The sequence below is a fragment of the Triturus cristatus genome, chromosome 7, assembly GCF_964204655.1.
Source record: "Triturus cristatus chromosome 7, aTriCri1.1, whole genome shotgun sequence".
Classification (NCBI taxonomy): Eukaryota; Metazoa; Chordata; class Amphibia; order Caudata; family Salamandridae; genus Triturus; species Triturus cristatus.
The window spans coordinates 461,286,664-461,304,992 of record NC_140590.1 but is presented as its reverse complement, the minus strand read 5'-3'; the positions used below and the strand labels follow the sequence as shown (position 1 = coordinate 461,304,992).

Genomic DNA, 18,329 nt, shown 5'->3' with positions numbered 1-18,329 from the left:
TCTATAATTTTCTTTTTGTTAACATCAAGGTATACAGTATATTTACTATTCATTCCCCATACTGTATCTTATCACCATGCAAAGTCAAAAAGCTCCCTTTCGTTTTTAGAGTCGTCCGAATGAGTGGGCAACTCCAAAGGCATATATATTGATATTTACAGTCAAATCTTTACTTGATTTACAGGCTCTAGTCAAAGCTGTCAGCTCCACAGATTGCTCTGACATTTGTTGTATTTTACATAACTCAACCACAGATTTCAAGGGAGTAACTGTATAGGCCGCTGTACTAGAGCCATCAGGTAGTTTGTAACATGCACCATCCACGGACAGTTCCCCCAGTGGGTCAGATATAGGGGTATCCATCAGGTCTACCCGTCCCTTAGTCTCCTTCTCAGCAATAAATATGCAATCATGCTTCTCATCTTGTTGGTACTCAGAAAGGGGCAGTACAGTGGCTGGATTCAAAATGTTACAGCATTTCAGAGTGATGTTTGGAGCAAAAAGTGTCAACTCATACCCTGTTAATATCGTACTGGTCAGGTGCTGGGTCTGAATTATTTTTTTAGATATCCACTAAATGTGGTACCATAACTGTCAAATTGTGACCTTAAATATACATTTCAGATTACTTTATTGCAGTGGGGTCCAATGTGGAGGAGAAATATGAGCATGACCTATTCCTTCCTACATGGGACCGTGCCAAGCTACAACCATCTTTTGCATACACAAATTTGTAATAATCCGGTTTCACCTAAAGCAGGAGTATTACATAAAGCATTTTTCAATTGCAAAAAAAACAGCTTCACACTGATTAGTCCAAGGAAGCGGCATGCATACATGCTTTAATGTTAAAGCAAGCAGGGGTTTTGTAATTTGTGAAAAATATGGTAATAAACGCACAGATATTAGATTGAGTCAGTGGTTTCTACAAGTTCTGCACCAATTATATCCTATTTTGGTGTAGCGTCTTACCCCTCTTCGACAGGAAGAGACCTAAATAGGTAACCTTCTGTTGACAATACTGTAATTAGAAAAGAGATACTTTGTCCCAAGGAGGCTAAGTGATGCAATAATTTCACTGTAGTCTGTTTGCAACCTTCTGCTGCATTGCTATGTCTCCAATGAGTGGTTTGTGAGCTACTAGTAGATCACCAGGTACCTGTGAGTAGCTCTCCTGTGTGCAGTCTAACCTGTATTTTAAAAACTAAAACTCTTGCATTCAAGATAACATTTCTTTTGTATTTTCACAACTCATAAACTGATGTCTACAGAAAAATAGTTGACATTTGGAAAATGTACTTACAGTTATTATTTCAGTTGGAGATATTTATTACTCATAATTATATCTTGGCACAAGGGAGTATTGCAGCTATTGTTTGTATCTAGTACCCATGTAATATTTCAGTTCAAATTGTCAAAGCCCCTTTTTTCTTTTACTGCTGAAAACCCTGGCTAATTCACCAATGTGATCACTACTGACACTTTTGGATGGGGTGGTCACTTTTTCATCACTAGTGACGTTTGTTACAGAAATGTTGGAGACCCATGTACTAACATTCAGTTATTGTAAAATAGGGCTTTGAACGTGGATGCCAGAAAATCCCACAGGTGTATTAACTTTACCTGAGAAACAACACGATATTGAGGGACTGCTATATTGTTACTTTCTCTCGCAAATTGATAAACTTTTATACTTTATTCCAACCCCTCATTTAAGTACAGGAGGAATAAGGCTATTACATACATTAGAGGAAACTTCTCTAGCAAGTAAAGAAGTCAGGGACAGACTCACAAGACCAAAAACGACAAAATTCACAATACTGTTACTTTAAAATGGTAGAATTTTGCTTAGTTCTCTTAAGTTGGTAAATGCGACACTCACAGTTCAATGTACCTTAGATGCGACACGCAGGGCAACGCAACTGTTGCAAAGACAGTGATGCGTTGAAGATCCGGTGCAAATAAACATGAGACAAGCTTTCCGGTGATGCAGCGTCGCCTGATGATGCGAGATGTTTCCTCATGATGTGAGCCGCGACCGGTCCTGCGACACGCTTCCCAGTGATGCGGCTGCGTCTGCAGCGACGTCGATCCTCTTCTCCGGTGATGAGCCGCGACAGGCCCTGCGACATGCTTGCCAGGGATGCGGCGGCGTCTGTGGCGACGTCTATCCTCTCTCCTGGCGATGCGAGGCGCTTCGGTGGACCTGCGTTGACTAAGCGATTCTTCTGCGACCCGCTTCCCAGAGATGCGGCGACATCGATCCTCTTCTCCGGCGATGCGAGGTGCTTCGTGTTGTGAAGCGGCAGCGGCAGTTTCAGCGACACGCTTCTGGTTCTTGAGTCGCGCTTCCAGCTCCTTGCGACACGCAAGTCCTCAAAGTCCAGCACAGCTGCAGGCACTTCAAGAGGACTCTTGGGGAGCGGGTGGGTGAAGTCTGTTGTCCCTGAGACTTCAGCAGGAGGAAAGCTCCTTTCCAAGCCCTTGGAGATCCTTCACAAGTTGAATGAAAATGCACACAAAGTCCTTTCTCCTTTCTTTGGCAGTCAGGCAACCACTGCAGGCCAATCCCCCAAGCAGCACTTCAGCTTAGGGATAGTCTCTCCTCAGTTTCTTCTGGTTCCACTACTCAGCAAAGGTTTCTTCTTGTTTCCCAAAGTGATCTAAAGTTCTTGGGTTTGGGTCCAAATATTTATACTAAGATTCTCTTTGTTCTCTGAAGGCAGAGAGGCCTTTGCCTAGTCCAAACCAGTTCTGGTCAGTCCTGGAGCACTTTGTTTACATGACTCCTTCTTTCCTTTTAGAGTGCAGGGCAGAGACATCAGACGCACCACAGGAGGTGGAGCCAGCATTGTGGAGGGAAGGTACAGTCCTATTCAGGTCCCAAGTGCAACTCCTCCCACCCATCTAGATGCAGATCTCTCTATTCAGCCCTGTGCTGACTCACCCTGTCTCCTGGAATCCCCCAGCCCCTGTCACCCAAACTCCAGACAAGGAATACACAGCCTAGCAGAGGCAGGTTTGGATGGTTAGACAAGAAAATACCTACTTTCTAAAAGTGGTATTTTCAAACACAGAATATTAAAACCAACTTCACTAAAAGATGTATTTTATCATTCTGAGTTCAGGCATACTAAATTCGAATTTCTACCATGTTCCCTGAGTCAGTTAGGATTATAAGATGTAATAATCAAACTGCCCATTCTGGCCTATGGAGAACAGTTAGCCTTGCAATAGTGAAAAACGAAAATGGCTGTAATTCACTATTAGGTTTAGGGACTGGCAAGTGGGTGCACTTGCCCAGTCAGCATGACAGTACCAGACTGCATACAGGCTCTGCAATGGCAAGCCCTAAACACACTTTAACAGGCTGCTTCTGTGGGTGGCACAACCAGTAATGCAAGCCCACCAGCAGCATTTGGATTACCAGCCCTGGGCACTCCTGGTGCACTGTACTAGGGTCTGACAGGTAAACCAAACCAGCCAGCCATGGAATCACAAATTCATACATCAATTTACAATAGAGAGCATATGCACTTTAGCACTGGTCAGCAGTGGTAAAGTGCCCAGAGTTATAAAACAGCAACAACAGGTCAGAAAAAATATATGAGGAAGGCAAAAAGTTCAGGGATGACCCTGCAAAAAGGGCCAAGTCCAACAGTCATGATACAGGAATCAATGGCTGCCTGTACATCATCATAAAATCCTCTAGGATTTTTCTGTATGTCTGGTAAGGAGGCTTTTAAAGTGAGTAAATCAGTCCTTTTCCAGGGCGTATACATCCAATTATACAAAAAATGGGCTCTAGCATAGCACTATTTGGGTCATCATCGTCTGCATTCCCTCTTCCAGGAATGAACTGTGGCGCAGCTTCCCTCATAGGTCTAATTCGGGGAGAGGAAGAGAGTTCATTACAGTATCCAATTATCGTTCCTGTGGCAGTATTAACTCTGTTTACAGGGAAGGCCACTATCTGACATTGTCGATTAATAGCTCTAACATCATCTGGGACATTCTGTCCTGTAGTCATCTCCCATTGAACCATAAATTGATGAGAAAGCTTATTTAACAGACAAAGAAGTTCGCCCTCTGAAAAATCCTGTATCTGATCTATCATTTCTTCTACTTCCATTTCTAAATCACTCAACCACTTCAGTACTGTCAACCTTATTGCGTTCTGATGAAACTAAGGTACAGTAGAACGAAGAATACAAGGGGTGGAGACAGATACAGGAAGTACGGGATCTTCAATCATTTCAGGGGCAGTGGCCTGGAATGGGGGTGCAGTGGCTTGGGATGAGTGAGGTAAGGGATGTACTGGTACTGGATGGAAAATAGGGAGCTGGGCAACCGCATGCAAAGGAGGGGGAGCCGGGGGTACAGGAGGGGCGACATTTGGTGGTCCAGGGGGAAGCGGTGTTAAGGGTCGTTCTATCAACAATCCATCAATATCTGAGTCCACATCTTCTTGGTGGACCTCTACTGCTACTGTTGGTCTAACTATATATTCTTTAGATGTTAATAATCTATGCTCTCTATCCAAACATTCCTTTTTCTCCTGGACTTCCTTAACCTTTAATTCCTTATACTTCTGATACTGTGTCTTCCTTTCCTGTTTCCTTTGTACCTTCTCAGCCTTGAGCTGCCGCTCCTTTACATCTTTCCTCCACATACGCAAACTGTCAAACATAGCTGGCCTAACTTTCTTTAAAAACAATTGTTTCTCTAAATACTCGAGTTTGTGAGGGTCCATGGTTCCCTCTAATGGCCATTCTAACTCGGGGTCCCCTTTTGTATATTTGTTCCATAATGCATTATACATGATGGGACAAATACCATATTTGAAATACATCTCAAAATTTGCCGTACCTTCTGGTGGCGCCGGCTGACTTGCTTCCAAAATGCTCTGCTTATCGCAGCAGCAACAACAAAACTTCCAAAGGGTGCTACACACAGGCATGTTATATAAGATTAAAAAACTTATAAACAGAGAGAAATAAAAAATATTCTCACATTACCTGTAAGATTTTTTTTTTGCAAAAACAAATAGCAAGTTCTAATAAGTTTCAAAATACCAAACAGATCCTAGGTTTCAAAATTCCAAACAGATTCCGAACTGAGTACCAAACAAATACCAAGTCAAGACGAATACCAAGTTAAGCAAATATCAAACCAGTCCTAACCAAATTAAAAAATGAACCAGTTCAATACAGATTTACCTCATGCGTAGTCTTCAACTCCCACCTGTCTATCCTCCCTGATCCAAAAATGACCATCCGAAGGTCCCAGTCAAGGCCAGCAGCCGCCAGGAAGATTAGAGTCGGAGAGCTGAGAAATCACCTTGGACTATGAGCAACACTAGTCTCTTCAGGTAGGGCGCCCCTCAGCGAAGTTCATCTTACCGACACGATCTCCTCCCCATGTCAACTGCAAGCCTTTGATGGGGCCCCGCTTTCGGGTGCCAATTTGTGGAGCAAATTAGTAATAATCTGCTGGTGCAGGGTCACACCACTTCGCCACAGGTTCTTATCAAGTAAGGAGGAAACGACACTGGAGCGAAGTCAAACCATAGGTCATTTAATCATTTAAGCATTCATGAATGGGTCTCCATCCGACAAGTACCATCAAGATACCCAAGGAGAGACCACACTTGAACAATGGTTACATGGGTTTTTATAGGGAAGATCACAAACAAGGAACGCCCAGAGGTAAATAGAACTTTGGAAAGAACACACAAATGAGGCAAGGCAAGAATCGACAGCCTCGGGGACTTGTGCAATTGCTACGTCCTAAAGCTGGACAACAAGGATTAACCATTGCCTGAAAACCTTTGAGCAAGCTGACTGCATGTTTACACAGCCTACAATGTCCCAACCTGCAATTCTTTATTCATGTTTATACAGATGCGGTGTCAATAAGAGAGCTAGGCTGAAAGTAGCGCAGGGGTGAAAATGGATGAAGCACAGCTTAATCAACAAATGAAAGAATCAGATTTTACATTTTAACAATCCTCCCGCACTGTGGAATTGGTTTTAATTGTTAGGGTTGTTTCCCATCAGGGCCTTAGCTGTTAATTTTTTTATCACACCATGGCCATTCACTTCATCGCTTTGCGCTTCTGGTGTGGAAAGTTGTGGAAAGTACTGACATCCGAACGCCGGAGTGGCGCTTAAATTGACGCCGCGAACGTCACGATGACGACGAACACAACGCTGAAAAATCTTCCGGATCCAGCCTGACACCTGGAATTTCATAGGTAAGGAGTCAGCGGCTAGATTATATCTCTACCAGATAAGGCTTTACCAAAGGTAAGTAACTTTTCCTTCTTGTTCTTTCCTTGCACCCTCGAGAAAAACATATGTCTTTTTAGCACTACATTGATTTTTTCCCCAAATTGATCTTTTGTGTTTTTTAAGTGTAACATTATGGGCATCTAATTTCGTATCTCACTGTGCATCATCCTCACCATCCTGTTCAACAGTGTTTAATTCAGGCAGGTCGTCAAAGTTTCCCTTGCATGAGTCCCCAAGTTATGTAAAAGATGTGCTGTTCCCTTACTGAGAAGAATCTGTCTCCACCAATCGCAATGAGATACGACTCCGATAACTTTACCCACCTCTTCCATGGAATTATTGGTTCTCTTAGCTCATTTAGGAAAGGTGGTGGTTGGTACATAGCGTATCATGCCATTTTAAAAACTTGTGCAACTTGTTAAACTTTTGCACTTTTGCAATTTTAAGTTGTACAAGTATAAACAATGCTGAATTACCTTTAAAGAATACCCTTACAATATCCTAGTCAGCACCAAGGTAGGTTTTAACATACTTGTGGTAGATAGAAAATGAATTAAATCGTACATGTACTAAGTTGTACTGTGTAACAATATTTATACTTACATCTATGTTAAAATAAGAAAAATGTTCTCAGGTCACTTCTCATGTACAATCAATCTTTTTTAGTAAGAATTGCTGCCCACAAGAGAAAGGCTAAATATTCTCGGGATCAGATCGTGTTACTTAGCTCTCTCAGAAAGTCGATAACCATGGACAGAACTTGTCCTTTTCCAGTGATGACTCTGTGGGCAGATGTCCGTTTCCTGTGATGACTTGTGCTGGGGAATCCTCATTGATGGTGGCAGACAACAAAACCTTTTGCTAATCGTGCTCAAAGGGATCACGTTTCACATCTCCTCAGGTGAGAATTATAGATGGTTGCCCCACGGACAGTCGATCCTCCTGTGTACAACTTCTGATGAGGGGAACGGCAGGGTCTCGTAGCAAGTTCCTTCTCCGGCCGCTCTGTCACCTGCCCTCGACGTAACGATGAGGCGGCTGCTACCAAGGAAGGCTAGGCCACCCCGCAAAATCCTCCTCAGGGGTAGGAAACAGGCTCTAGCATGTAGGTGGAGACTGGAGGACTGTTTCCAGGGTCACAGTGAGCTCCTCTAGTAGGGCTTGACTTGCCCCGTGGAGCTGGCGCGTCGAACCTGGCAAATCACGGCCGCTATCATAGCCGCCAAGGAGACAAAGCACGGTGATGGCACCTCACAAAGGGCAAACAATGGATGCTGCTTGTTGTCTCCGACCCAGGGACATTCGCAATAACGGCACCAGGATGGTGTTCGTGGATAAGATCAGGTTAGGTGGCACCTCACCTCCTCGTAGGAGAAACTTGTGAAGGACAATACAAAGCTCCCACGCCGAAGCAAGGAGGTAGCAGTAGTAATCAAGTGAGAGGACTCACAGCTGCCCCCTGGCGCAGCAACCCCGTTGTCATAGCCAAATTTGAAGAAAGCGCACACAAAGTTGAGGTAAGTAGCAAGCTTTGTCCATGTAGAGTCCTCTACAGAGCTGACTCAGTTGCCACCACTCAGCTCCAACATTCTAGCCTGAGCTTCGTGCCAACCTTCTAATTAAGAACACGGGATAACATCCAAGGAAACTGAATTGGCCAGCGGGGGAGGGGGGGGGGTGGTATGATGGACGAAAATGTCGAAGAAATTAAATGGGTTAAGAGTTTTCGGTTCTGTGGGAGGAAGCTTCTTGAAATAAGTTCCATGATTGTTTCATGTAATAATCAATATTATCATTTGCTGTATGATCTGCAAACTGTAAAAAAAGGTGTTAAAAAAAATACAGGATGAGAAGATAGGAATGGAAGTGTGGGGCTGAAAAGGTAGAAAATGGGATGTACCATTAGATAAATTACAACAGTAGTAAAGCCAAAAAGATTCCAAAGGCAAACAGAAGAAATTAAGCTTAAGCACAGTACGTGAGCACTATGAACCGTAAGTCCTTCTAACTGTTTGGCCAAGGAGTTACTTGATTGTAAGACGCTGCCAAATTGTTATCCTCAAAGAGTTCTTGGAGCTGCTAGTGAGAAAGTGAGCTGTGACACTCCAGTACGTGTAGTTGAAATTCACTTGTACATTAGGTTAGCAGGAGCTTGAATGTGTATGTATAGTCTCCTAACTAATGGTTGATTGATTGGTACTTTACACTCCTTGACACATTTGGCTCTACTTAAACTTTATTTGAATGTGAAATTTAGTTAAAGGAACCGGGGCATCTGAGAGATTGGTGAAATCTACTGAAACAAGATAGCAATGGCATGGTAGCAAGAGATTTTTGTATGCATGTTTTATAGCATGTCTCTTGAAAGCACTTTAAGACCGAATACTGGTAATAACAGAGCTGTCCTGTGGTGAAAATGAGGGACCCTGCCTTGGTTCAACTTTTGCTGCTTGGTTGATTTTCAGGATCTTATTCACAGTTGCCGCCAGACAATTATGTGAACATCACTAGAGAGTGGTTTTGGCTCCCTCACATGTTGGGAGTCAGGAGTACATATTGATTGGGCAGGAGCTGTGTGTTTAAAAAAAAGCGCTTTGGCTCTAGCAGTTGTGAATATTTTGTTTATGCCCCAGATACCTAAGCGGAGCAAGATATGCAATCCCTAACCACCCTTGCAACTGAAACATCCATCCCTGTCCACCAAAAGTCCAACCGTAATCTCGGTTTGTGTTTTGTCATACCAAAATGGGCTTCATGTGCTAGGTCTATCAACCTTCGTGTCAGATTTTCAGGAGGAATCAATCTTGAACCCCTAAAAAGACACCCCATCCATCTCTGACAATTTTCCCCTGACCATCCAAGAAGGTCTCAATAGTTCCTCAACTTTTCCTTCATTGTCCAATCCCTTAACTAACATCTCTCCTTCATCAAAAAGGGATCTGCATCGAGCTCTTGTTTCAAATGATCTCATCAGTGTTGCCTCTGGTGATCATACACGCATCTTCCATTGGTACATCGACATCCTCTCTATTATTACGAAATTCATATTCTGTAGCAGTGTCATTGACTAACTGTGACAGGCAATCAGCTGCACAATTTCTGATCCCTGGAATATACTCAACCTCAACAGTAAATTCCTGGAGATTAACCACCCATCTTTTCATTCTGCTTGAAATCACTGCTAAGCCTTTTTTTTTGTAAATACCTCTTTAATAGACTTGTGATCAGTTCTCACTTTGAATACGGTTCCCAAAGTGAAATCTTGAAATTTATTGAGTGCCCCGTACACAACTAATGCCTCTCTCTCAATTACAAAGTAATTAACTTCAGGATTTGTGGACTGGAGTGGGGATTAAGTCAGACACCCTAATCCTTCTGTACTGGCCAACTCAGGATGTTGTCACCTCCAGTTGCGTAGCGTGGGGGGGGGGGGGGGAGGAAATGACAGGACATTTTTAGGGGGGCCAAATTTTAATAGTGGTGCACATTTCTTGAAGAAAAGTAGAAGGATGCTTGTCTTGCCCTAGGTGTTGGCAACCCATGCTACGCCGCTGGTTACCTCCAACTATACAAACAATATCTGTTTTTGTATTCAACCCTACCTTGGAAATATCCTTTCATTTTTATTGCTTGCCCTCCAAACCCTTCTGGAGATATTTCCATCTTGTGTAATTTCACTTGTCCACTAGACATTTTATTGAATACCTCCTTGGAAATTATTGTTAATCTAGAGGAGTCAAATGTGACCGTCATATCCATGCCTTCTATCTACACCCAGTCCTTTGGATTACTCAAATCACTATCACACATCTGTAAAACAATTTCATCACATACCTCTGTTACATTCTGCTTATCCATTTTCTTTATAGCCTTTCCTCTCCTACAACATGCCATATAATGGCTCTTTTACCACATTTATTACACACTGCTTTAATTGCTTGGCAATCTCTACTGTTTACCATGTGCCCAACACACCCTCATCTGAAACACTGCCACCATTTTGTTTTCTTTCATCAGTGATCTACCTTTCACCACATGTACCTCAATGTTCTCTTCTCCCACTTGAAGTACTTCCTCTTAACTCGCAGTATCTTTAAAAAAAATTTGCACACGCTTCATCATGTGTTCTACCTCTTTAGCTACTATTAACACTTCGCACAAAGTATGATCATATTTCAGCCAAATCTCCTCATGGATTCTGTCTATATTGCAATTCAACAAAAACTGGTCTCTGATGCTCTCATCACAACTTGCTCCAAACTTGCATGTAGTTGCCAGTTTTCTTAGCACCGACACATACTCCGCTACAGATTCTCCTTCCTTTTGCGAATGTTTACCAAAGTGGAAGCGTTCCATAATGGTGCTAATTCTGAGTGAAAACATTATTGTCTAGTTTCTCTATACATCATATATAATCATTTAACCCTATGGCTTCACCAACCCCTAAGTCTGGAAGATATCGTATCATTTCTTGACCTTCTGCTCACAAGCAATGGAGTAATAAAATGTTTTTCTATCCAAATCCAGGTTGGGCCCACATACCATTAAATCTTTTTTAAAAACCTAGATAAGAAAAATGGTTGGGGTGTGACACTCAGAATCTGAGACACTTTTCAAATCTATATTAATAAGCAAATGAAAACAAAATATCAAGTTTTTTAACCACAATCCACACAAAGTGTGCAGATTACTGAATTGTAAAGGAGTTGGTTATTCACATTGCCATATTTTCAGCACAATCCACACAAGTGTGCGGATCAATAAACTGTATAGGTTCTGGTTATGCAAGATGCCTTCAGATGACTCCCTATATGGCTTTGATCACGTTTTCACTAATTGTCCTCTAGATGGCACTATGAAGACATTCACTGGAGCGTTTGACAAGGAAATGGTAGGCACTGCCCAGTAAACGGATGTTCCTGTCAGACTTTGAAGATTCACCCACTGACTTGAATCAGCCTACAAGCAGATGAACATTTTCACACTAAGCTGCTCCATATAACTGGGAAGTGTGCCCGGAGTGAGACTGCGAATTAGCCTACAGGTAGTTGTACTCACTAAGCCGCTCCATAAGGCTGGGAAGCGCACATTGAGTCTTTTTCGGCCGAACACGATACACGCAGCGTGAAGCGACCTTGAAACAACCTTGCACGTACCGGCAGCCATAGTGACACCTACTTGGGCTAACCAGGTCTTTGCCGCAAAGGCTGACAAATGATAAACTGGTGGGCGCTTCTTTTGCTGTAAGCAATCTCCTCAGCAGGGCCGCGCTCACCCAACCACCTGCTTTCAGTCATAGGGCCAACTCCACCATAAACTTGCCAGGATGAGTAAACATAAGCTGGCACCCTCCCAGTTCCAGGCTAGGAAGATGACATTTTAAACACGCGCAGATTAGTACATTTCTCTCTGCGCCGCCCCAACTGACAAAGTCAAATGAATCACTGTTTAGCGGGCCCCTTCAAATCTTGCTCAGAAGTCTTACAAAATGAGACAGGCTTCTCACAGTGGTTAATGCACCTGTCACAGTTACAATCACCACGAGTATTAGAGGAAGGATTTATTTGTGCAATCCAAATACCTTCCAGAGAATGTCCACTTAATCACATTCTCTCCATTCAAAGTGTGTTGAGGTGTCTCCGGGCGTCATCCCATCCTCATCACCAGTGTAAGATGGGCAACAACTTGCAAAACGGAGTTCCACACAAGTAAAGATTGGAGATATAATTTATTGGTAACACCTCAGCCTCAGCCCTGGTCTAACTGCTCAGGCACAGTTCTTCACAACGGTTCACTCTAGAACCTGGAGGAGCCAGGATTCTAAATCCATAGACCAATCTCATGTGACAGCTGATCTAGATGCCACACTCTTCTGCTCTGTGAGTTAAGGCATTTGACCTTATACCATATGTACATCGCCTGAAAATGAGTGTGCTTCAGCCCCAGAGCTGGTTGGCCAGTCCTTTAGTCATTCATGTTCTCCTTTCATTTATTATAGGTCCCATGTTATTTCTTTCCTACTCCTTATTGTATTTATTGATTTATTTCGTTTTTAGATCACCTGGAAGCTTCTAAATTGGATGCACATCTTGTATCACTGTCTTACGATTCCAAGATGGCAGCTACATTTAGAAGCAACATATCAGCTGTCATGGATCGGTACAACAGTAAAAGATTATGCACAGTGCCATTCCATGCTGGCTGCCCAGTGTGATGTTTACTGAGCGGATTCCTGGGAATATGACTGTGCATAATGTTTCATTGTATTACAGGTCCAAAATGAATATGGTGGCCATGTTGCAACTTGAGTAAATAACCACAGGGTATAGCACAGAGACGGCGCTCCTGGCTGTGACCGATTCTCTGCGACTGGGGGTGGATGCAGGGAACCCAGTGATAGTGGTATTATTAGACCTTTCTTCAGCCTTTGATACCATCTCCGATTCGAGGCTGTTGGAAAGGCTGCAAGCAATCTGCATACGGGGATTGGCATTCAAATGGCTCCAGCTTTTCTTGACAGACAAACAGCAAACTGTCATTCTGGGCCCATACTCCTCACGTAAACTGACTTTAGACAAGGGTGTTCTGCAGGGCTCATGCCTGAGCAACACTTTGTTCAATATCTATATGGCTCCGCCTGCTGGGATTGTAGTTCGTTTCGACTTTGATATAATCTCATACGCCGATGACACACAGCTGATAGTTACACTTGGCCAGGACCTGATGGCAGCAAAAAAAGTTTAGCATCAGGCATGTTAGCAATCTCCAACAGGATGACTGAGAACTGTCTCCAGCTAAATGCAGAAAAGACGGAGGTTATGCTGTTTGGCAAAGCCTCCTCTATCTGGTCGGATGACTGGTGGCCTCACCAACTGGGTGCCAGCTCATCCTGTTTAAATCTGTTTCTCCAACTAGTGCAAGGATTGACAAAGGTGTCTTTTTAACTAAATGTTTTTCACATGATGAATAGTTCTCCTTATGTTATCAGGAGTTTGCCTGTTGCAAATGAAACCTGACTGATCAGTCTTTTAGCCGGATCTTCAAATAGAATGTACGATCTGTGTTTAGAAGTGCATAGGCCCTGTAAGATGTGCAGTGTACTGTTTCCAAGTAGGAGTGCCACATCCACTCCATTCATAGTCTGTCACATCTTTAGCGAGTGCTCTTTCTTTGTTTTTACTCTAAAAAAATTAAATGAATAAAACACATCTTAAAAGATTTCATGAAATACGTGTAAAATGTTATTTATCTGATATACAATAGCATTTTGATTCAAGAGGATGGGGCCAAATCCCGTATTTTTATTGACCGGGAATAGACTAAGCCCAAGGCTTACCTCAGACGTTTGACTTCATTCCCAGTCCAAACTTGCATTATCTTTTCCCTATAATAATATTTGTTTTTTAAACACAGCAATACATGACACATTTTTGTATCTTTTATGAACAAATGTCGGCTTCATAATTTTACTGATGCCCAAATTAACGGTGGAACTGCTAATGATGGGGAGAGGTTGTGACTGCCGACTTTGGAGCTGGGGATCCAGGTTCGAGCCTCGGCGTCGGCTCAGCTTCTGTGATTCTGGGATCACTTAATCTCCCAGTGCCTACCAATAAATGAATATGTCGTTGTGTAACGTAACTGGTGCTCATGTAAAGCGCTCCAATACCTTCGGGTGAAGTTGGCGCTATATAAATCTGCACAAAAAAATGCTTCCTTTCAGTCTCTGCCGAAAGAGCCTTGCACAGGGTGTTGTGCATATAATTTAATTTCATTTCCCACATTAATGTTCAAGTTTTTGAAGTTTCTCTGTACCTTTCCAGGAGCTCAGTAACACTTATTTGGATGTTTTGTTATAGCGTTTTTGTGCACTAATGTAATTTTTTCACATCACTTAGACTGTCTTTTTTGCACCTGAAATGGGGGGTGGAGGATGTGCTGTTGTAGCTCACTTAAGTTTTATCTCTGTCTCCCCTTTGCAGGCAGACAAGGGGATGCTCTGTTACCCCGATGTGGTACAGATGAACTTGCAGAACCTGAGTTTTCAGGTAAAAGGCGGAGATTCCCTTTAAAGTTCATAATCACATGCCATTCCTTCACAGCGATAGCTTTTCAATTATTGACCAGGACTCTGCACTCAGTTGAGTCCTGGTTATTCTTTACCACTTTAAAACGTCTTCATGTGATGCACTTGTGGGGGTAGCCTATCGAAAATGTGATTCGGAGATTTCCTCTTTCAAGCATAGTTTATTTTTCTTGGGTGTGATATAGCACAGATCTAGTTCCAACTAGCTTCGCAGTGCTACCCAGCTAAAAAACGTTTTTGACAGCATTACTATGCACGAAAATAGGATGATGGTGTGGACACATACAGCACAATCTACAGTTATTTTTTTTACTTTACATGTATTTACATTACACAATTCATTACTCTTATTTAAAATTTAATCGGAATCATATAATTTGTTTGGTCAGTTTCCTAAATTGGGATTATATCTCCGAAACCTTTGGTTCCAAAGTCCCCAACTAGGCCTTTAGTTAACATATTCTTTATCAGGCATAACACGCAGGAAGTAACATTAATGTAGTAGAGCTGGTTAAACTAATTATTAGCAATAGACTATGTCCTGTTGACCATAATTAATCATGACAATGACGAGGTTCCTTTGTCACAGGACAAGGTTGCACTACCATCGAATATAGTGTGTGCACTCTGGAATGCTTCCAGTAGAAATTGTTAGATTAGTGCTAATTCAGCACACTACACAAACATCTGTCAAAGTGAAGAGTAGTACCCTTAGGTTCATAGTGCATTTGATTTCCTATTTCTAAGGTGGGAGACTTTTATTGTACCCTTTAAAGCCCCACAATAACGTTTCTTTTTTGGTGGCTTGTCAGTTGGCGCAAGTGAAAACAAAAACATTATGGGTTGGTTTTGTTGGTGAAATGACTGTCTGAGGATTTTGAAAACTAAACCAATTTTGCTCACTTGTTAACAACATAGGTAGATCATTTGAATTACATTCTGAAGTTCATTATCCAGGTTGACCAGAAACTAGAGCATTTAATACCTGACTCATAACTCCTTTTTCCAATGTCTGTGACTGCTTTTCAGGGCTTGTTATCTTACAGTGGGCTTAAAGCATGCTTTTTGCTTACCATTATTTGGCTTCATTATCACTTACATTTGCAATTGTCACATTCGTTAGCACATGCAGACTTCACTTCCGCTTTGTCTGTTTGTCACTCCCCTGGAGCATGGATGCATTACTTGTGTCCTTCCACTGCTCACTTTTCGAACGCTAATGTTAAGCACTCGACTAGAGTGCATGTATTTTCCAGAAGTCTCCTGTGTGTATTTTTTCCATTCTACCAATCTTCTGTTGCTATTGTCCTGCTATGGGGCTATGGGTCTTACCTTCCTGTGCTTATCTCCCCCACCATCCCCATACCACCTGGCACACACTCATCCGTTTGGTCCCCATCCCACTGCACCCTCCATCTTCCTTCCCCCACTCCCTTCTCGTTGTTTCCTGTCACCCGCGCCCACCATGTTGATTACCCTCCTGTGTTGCTTGCCCTCCTGCTTTCCGTGTTGCTTGGTCCCCCCCCCCCCTCCTTCCCTGCCCTTTGTCTTGCTTGTGACCTCTGCCCTCTGCATAGTTTCCCCTCTCCTCCGTGTTGCTTCTTCCCACTCGGTCAACCTTTTGTTAATACCTATCCAAATCGGATCAGCAAACAAAATGCGGAAAAGAGCACTTGCATAATTTTGGAGGCGTCATGTGTGCACCTACAAAATGGCAGGCGGTCACATTGTAGGCTTTTTTTTGTTTGTTGTTTTTAGAGCCATGCTGCGCAGCATTGGAGATGCTGTGCAGCGTGGCTAGAAACATTGATAAAGCCAATTTGCCAATGCTTGTTCAACTCTGAAAGTGAACAAGAAACATAGTGCTTCTCTTGTTACAAACAAGTAGTTCCCTAAATTTAGTATCCTCCTGTGTTTACTACTTTCACATTGCCTGCGCCTGTTTGTGCAAGAGGTGGAATCCAAGCACTTGGCATTGTCGATGAGGATAGTATCAACGGGTATAGTGCAATCTCTGACCTTCGCTTTTCTGGAACACTTGCCTACCACACTGCCACTGTACACATTTCTGCTGCACTGTTATGCACCTGCACTGCACCTGTTTTTCTCTTCAACCCTTTGTCGTTGGGACTTCCTTTTCTTTCTACTTAGGACGTTTATTTATTGGGCTTTGCTTTGGGAGTGGTGTTTGTGGAGGTCTATATTGAACTGAAAGAGGGTGGCATTGACACCAGGGTTCGCAGTATGTTTTCTATTGTAGAATTTTGTGCATGCTTCTACCATTAGTGTTGAGTCTAGGAAATTGCTGTTACACTTTTTCGTTCTTAAAATCTTTCTTCAGTTACAAGGCATGACTAGAATAACATATACTCTGCCATCCTGAACTAAGCAGAAGTCAAAATGTTTCCATCTAGAGCGTAGAAAAAAACCCAACACTGGTTATAACCAAGCACAAGAAACGAACGTTCTCGACACATAATTTGTGAACAGTATATGTTTGTCTAAGAATTACTTTGAAAGGATTTTATTTCAAGAATATGTAACATACCCTATGCAGTTTCTGCTGGTGCTGTAAAATGCTATCCATTAAAAGACCTCTTCAGTATGCAATATATGTTTAGCATGAGGTGATTCTCTTTGGACCTCTTGCCCCAGATGCTTGGAGGCAATGGTGGCCTTCAGACATGTCACCCCCACAGACTTCCGCTGGCGTAGTGAGAAATCTAGGGGTAAAAATGGATAACTCACTGGATATGAAGAAACGAGTACAATCTTTTGCAGGAATCTGCTATGGCATTTTGAAAATGCTCCGTAGATTTTTGCCGCTCCTGTCACTGTCTCATAGAAGGACGGTGGTCCAAGCTCTCATTACCTCAAGGCTGGACTAAGCTAATGTCCTCTATTTGAGCCTTCCGGAGTGTTTATTAAATAAACTTCAAGTTGTTCAGAATGTGGCAGCGAGATCCATTCTTATGCTGGGCCCCAGAGTACAGATCTCGCCTCATCTAAATAACCTACACTGGCTTCCCATTCGTCGCAGAATCCAGTTCAAGGCTTTGACACTGGCCTTTAAAGCTCTGCATAATACCGGAGCACATTATATTAGGAGACGAGTGACTTCTGACACGCCCATCAGCATTTGATGAACGTGCCTTAATTTGTACGCTCTCGCAGAGGAGGCCGCTCATTTCAAGTACAAGTAGCACATCTCTGGAATAAGCTTCCTATTACCATTAGACAACTGACAGATGTACTGCTCTTTAGGAAACAACTTAAAACCTGGTTATTCCAGCAATAATGTTTCCGGTGAATTGGCCCTGTTTTCAGTAACGCTCTGTCCTGCTCAGTGCCGGGCACACTTGACTGAGTAGCTGTGCGCTTTACAAATACGATATAACATAACATGGCACCAAGGGTTGAGTCAGATGTTTCTGGGCTGAAAGACTATGAACCTGATTACCTTACTGCTAGCCCGCTGTGGCGGAGCTCCAGAAAACTCTGTCAAGCCGGTGGCATCCCGCCAGCAGTATTAGGAGTGTGCTGCAGGGCTGGCAGTGTGTGGGTGGCGGAGTCTTAGCGACGGCACGCTTCGGACATGGAAATTAGCCAAAATCCAGTTGGGAACACTGTTTCCTTGCATTCTGTTGTGCAAGTGAAGCATTGCATGCACCTGACTTGAAGGCAATGGAAAGCGCTACATAAGCACCAGCTACATTACACATAGGCACATTCGCCCTCGAGCCAATAATTCTGCTTATTACCTGCCTTTGTGCCAACTCTCGCATGGCGGTGTTCCTGCCAACAACAGGTTGGCGGAAAAGCAGGTCCTGACTGGGCTGGTGGTGAGCTGCACAGGACCCCCTCCGCTGGAACAGAAAATGTGACGGCGATGGTCCTGAGGCTGTGTTCCTGCTCCCTTCCTGTTTTGTCTGTCAGACCATCAGGGAAGC

General features: G+C 43.0%; 1 protein-coding gene across 2 annotated transcripts in view; it reads left to right on the top strand.

Annotated features, from left to right (window-relative positions):
• Positions 1–18,329, top strand: part of WDR45B (WD repeat domain 45B) — a 524,626-nt gene that overhangs the window by 166,226 nt on the left and 340,071 nt on the right. The window contains exon 3 of one of the 2 annotated variants that reach the window (XM_085616786.1): positions 14,276–14,341. The exons of the other annotated variant lie outside the window; for it this stretch is intronic. Coding sequence (XP_085472912.1) covers positions 14,276–14,341 — 66 coding nt within the window. The remainder of the gene's footprint in view (positions 1–14,275; positions 14,342–18,329) is intronic. 2 annotated transcript variants of the gene reach the window in all.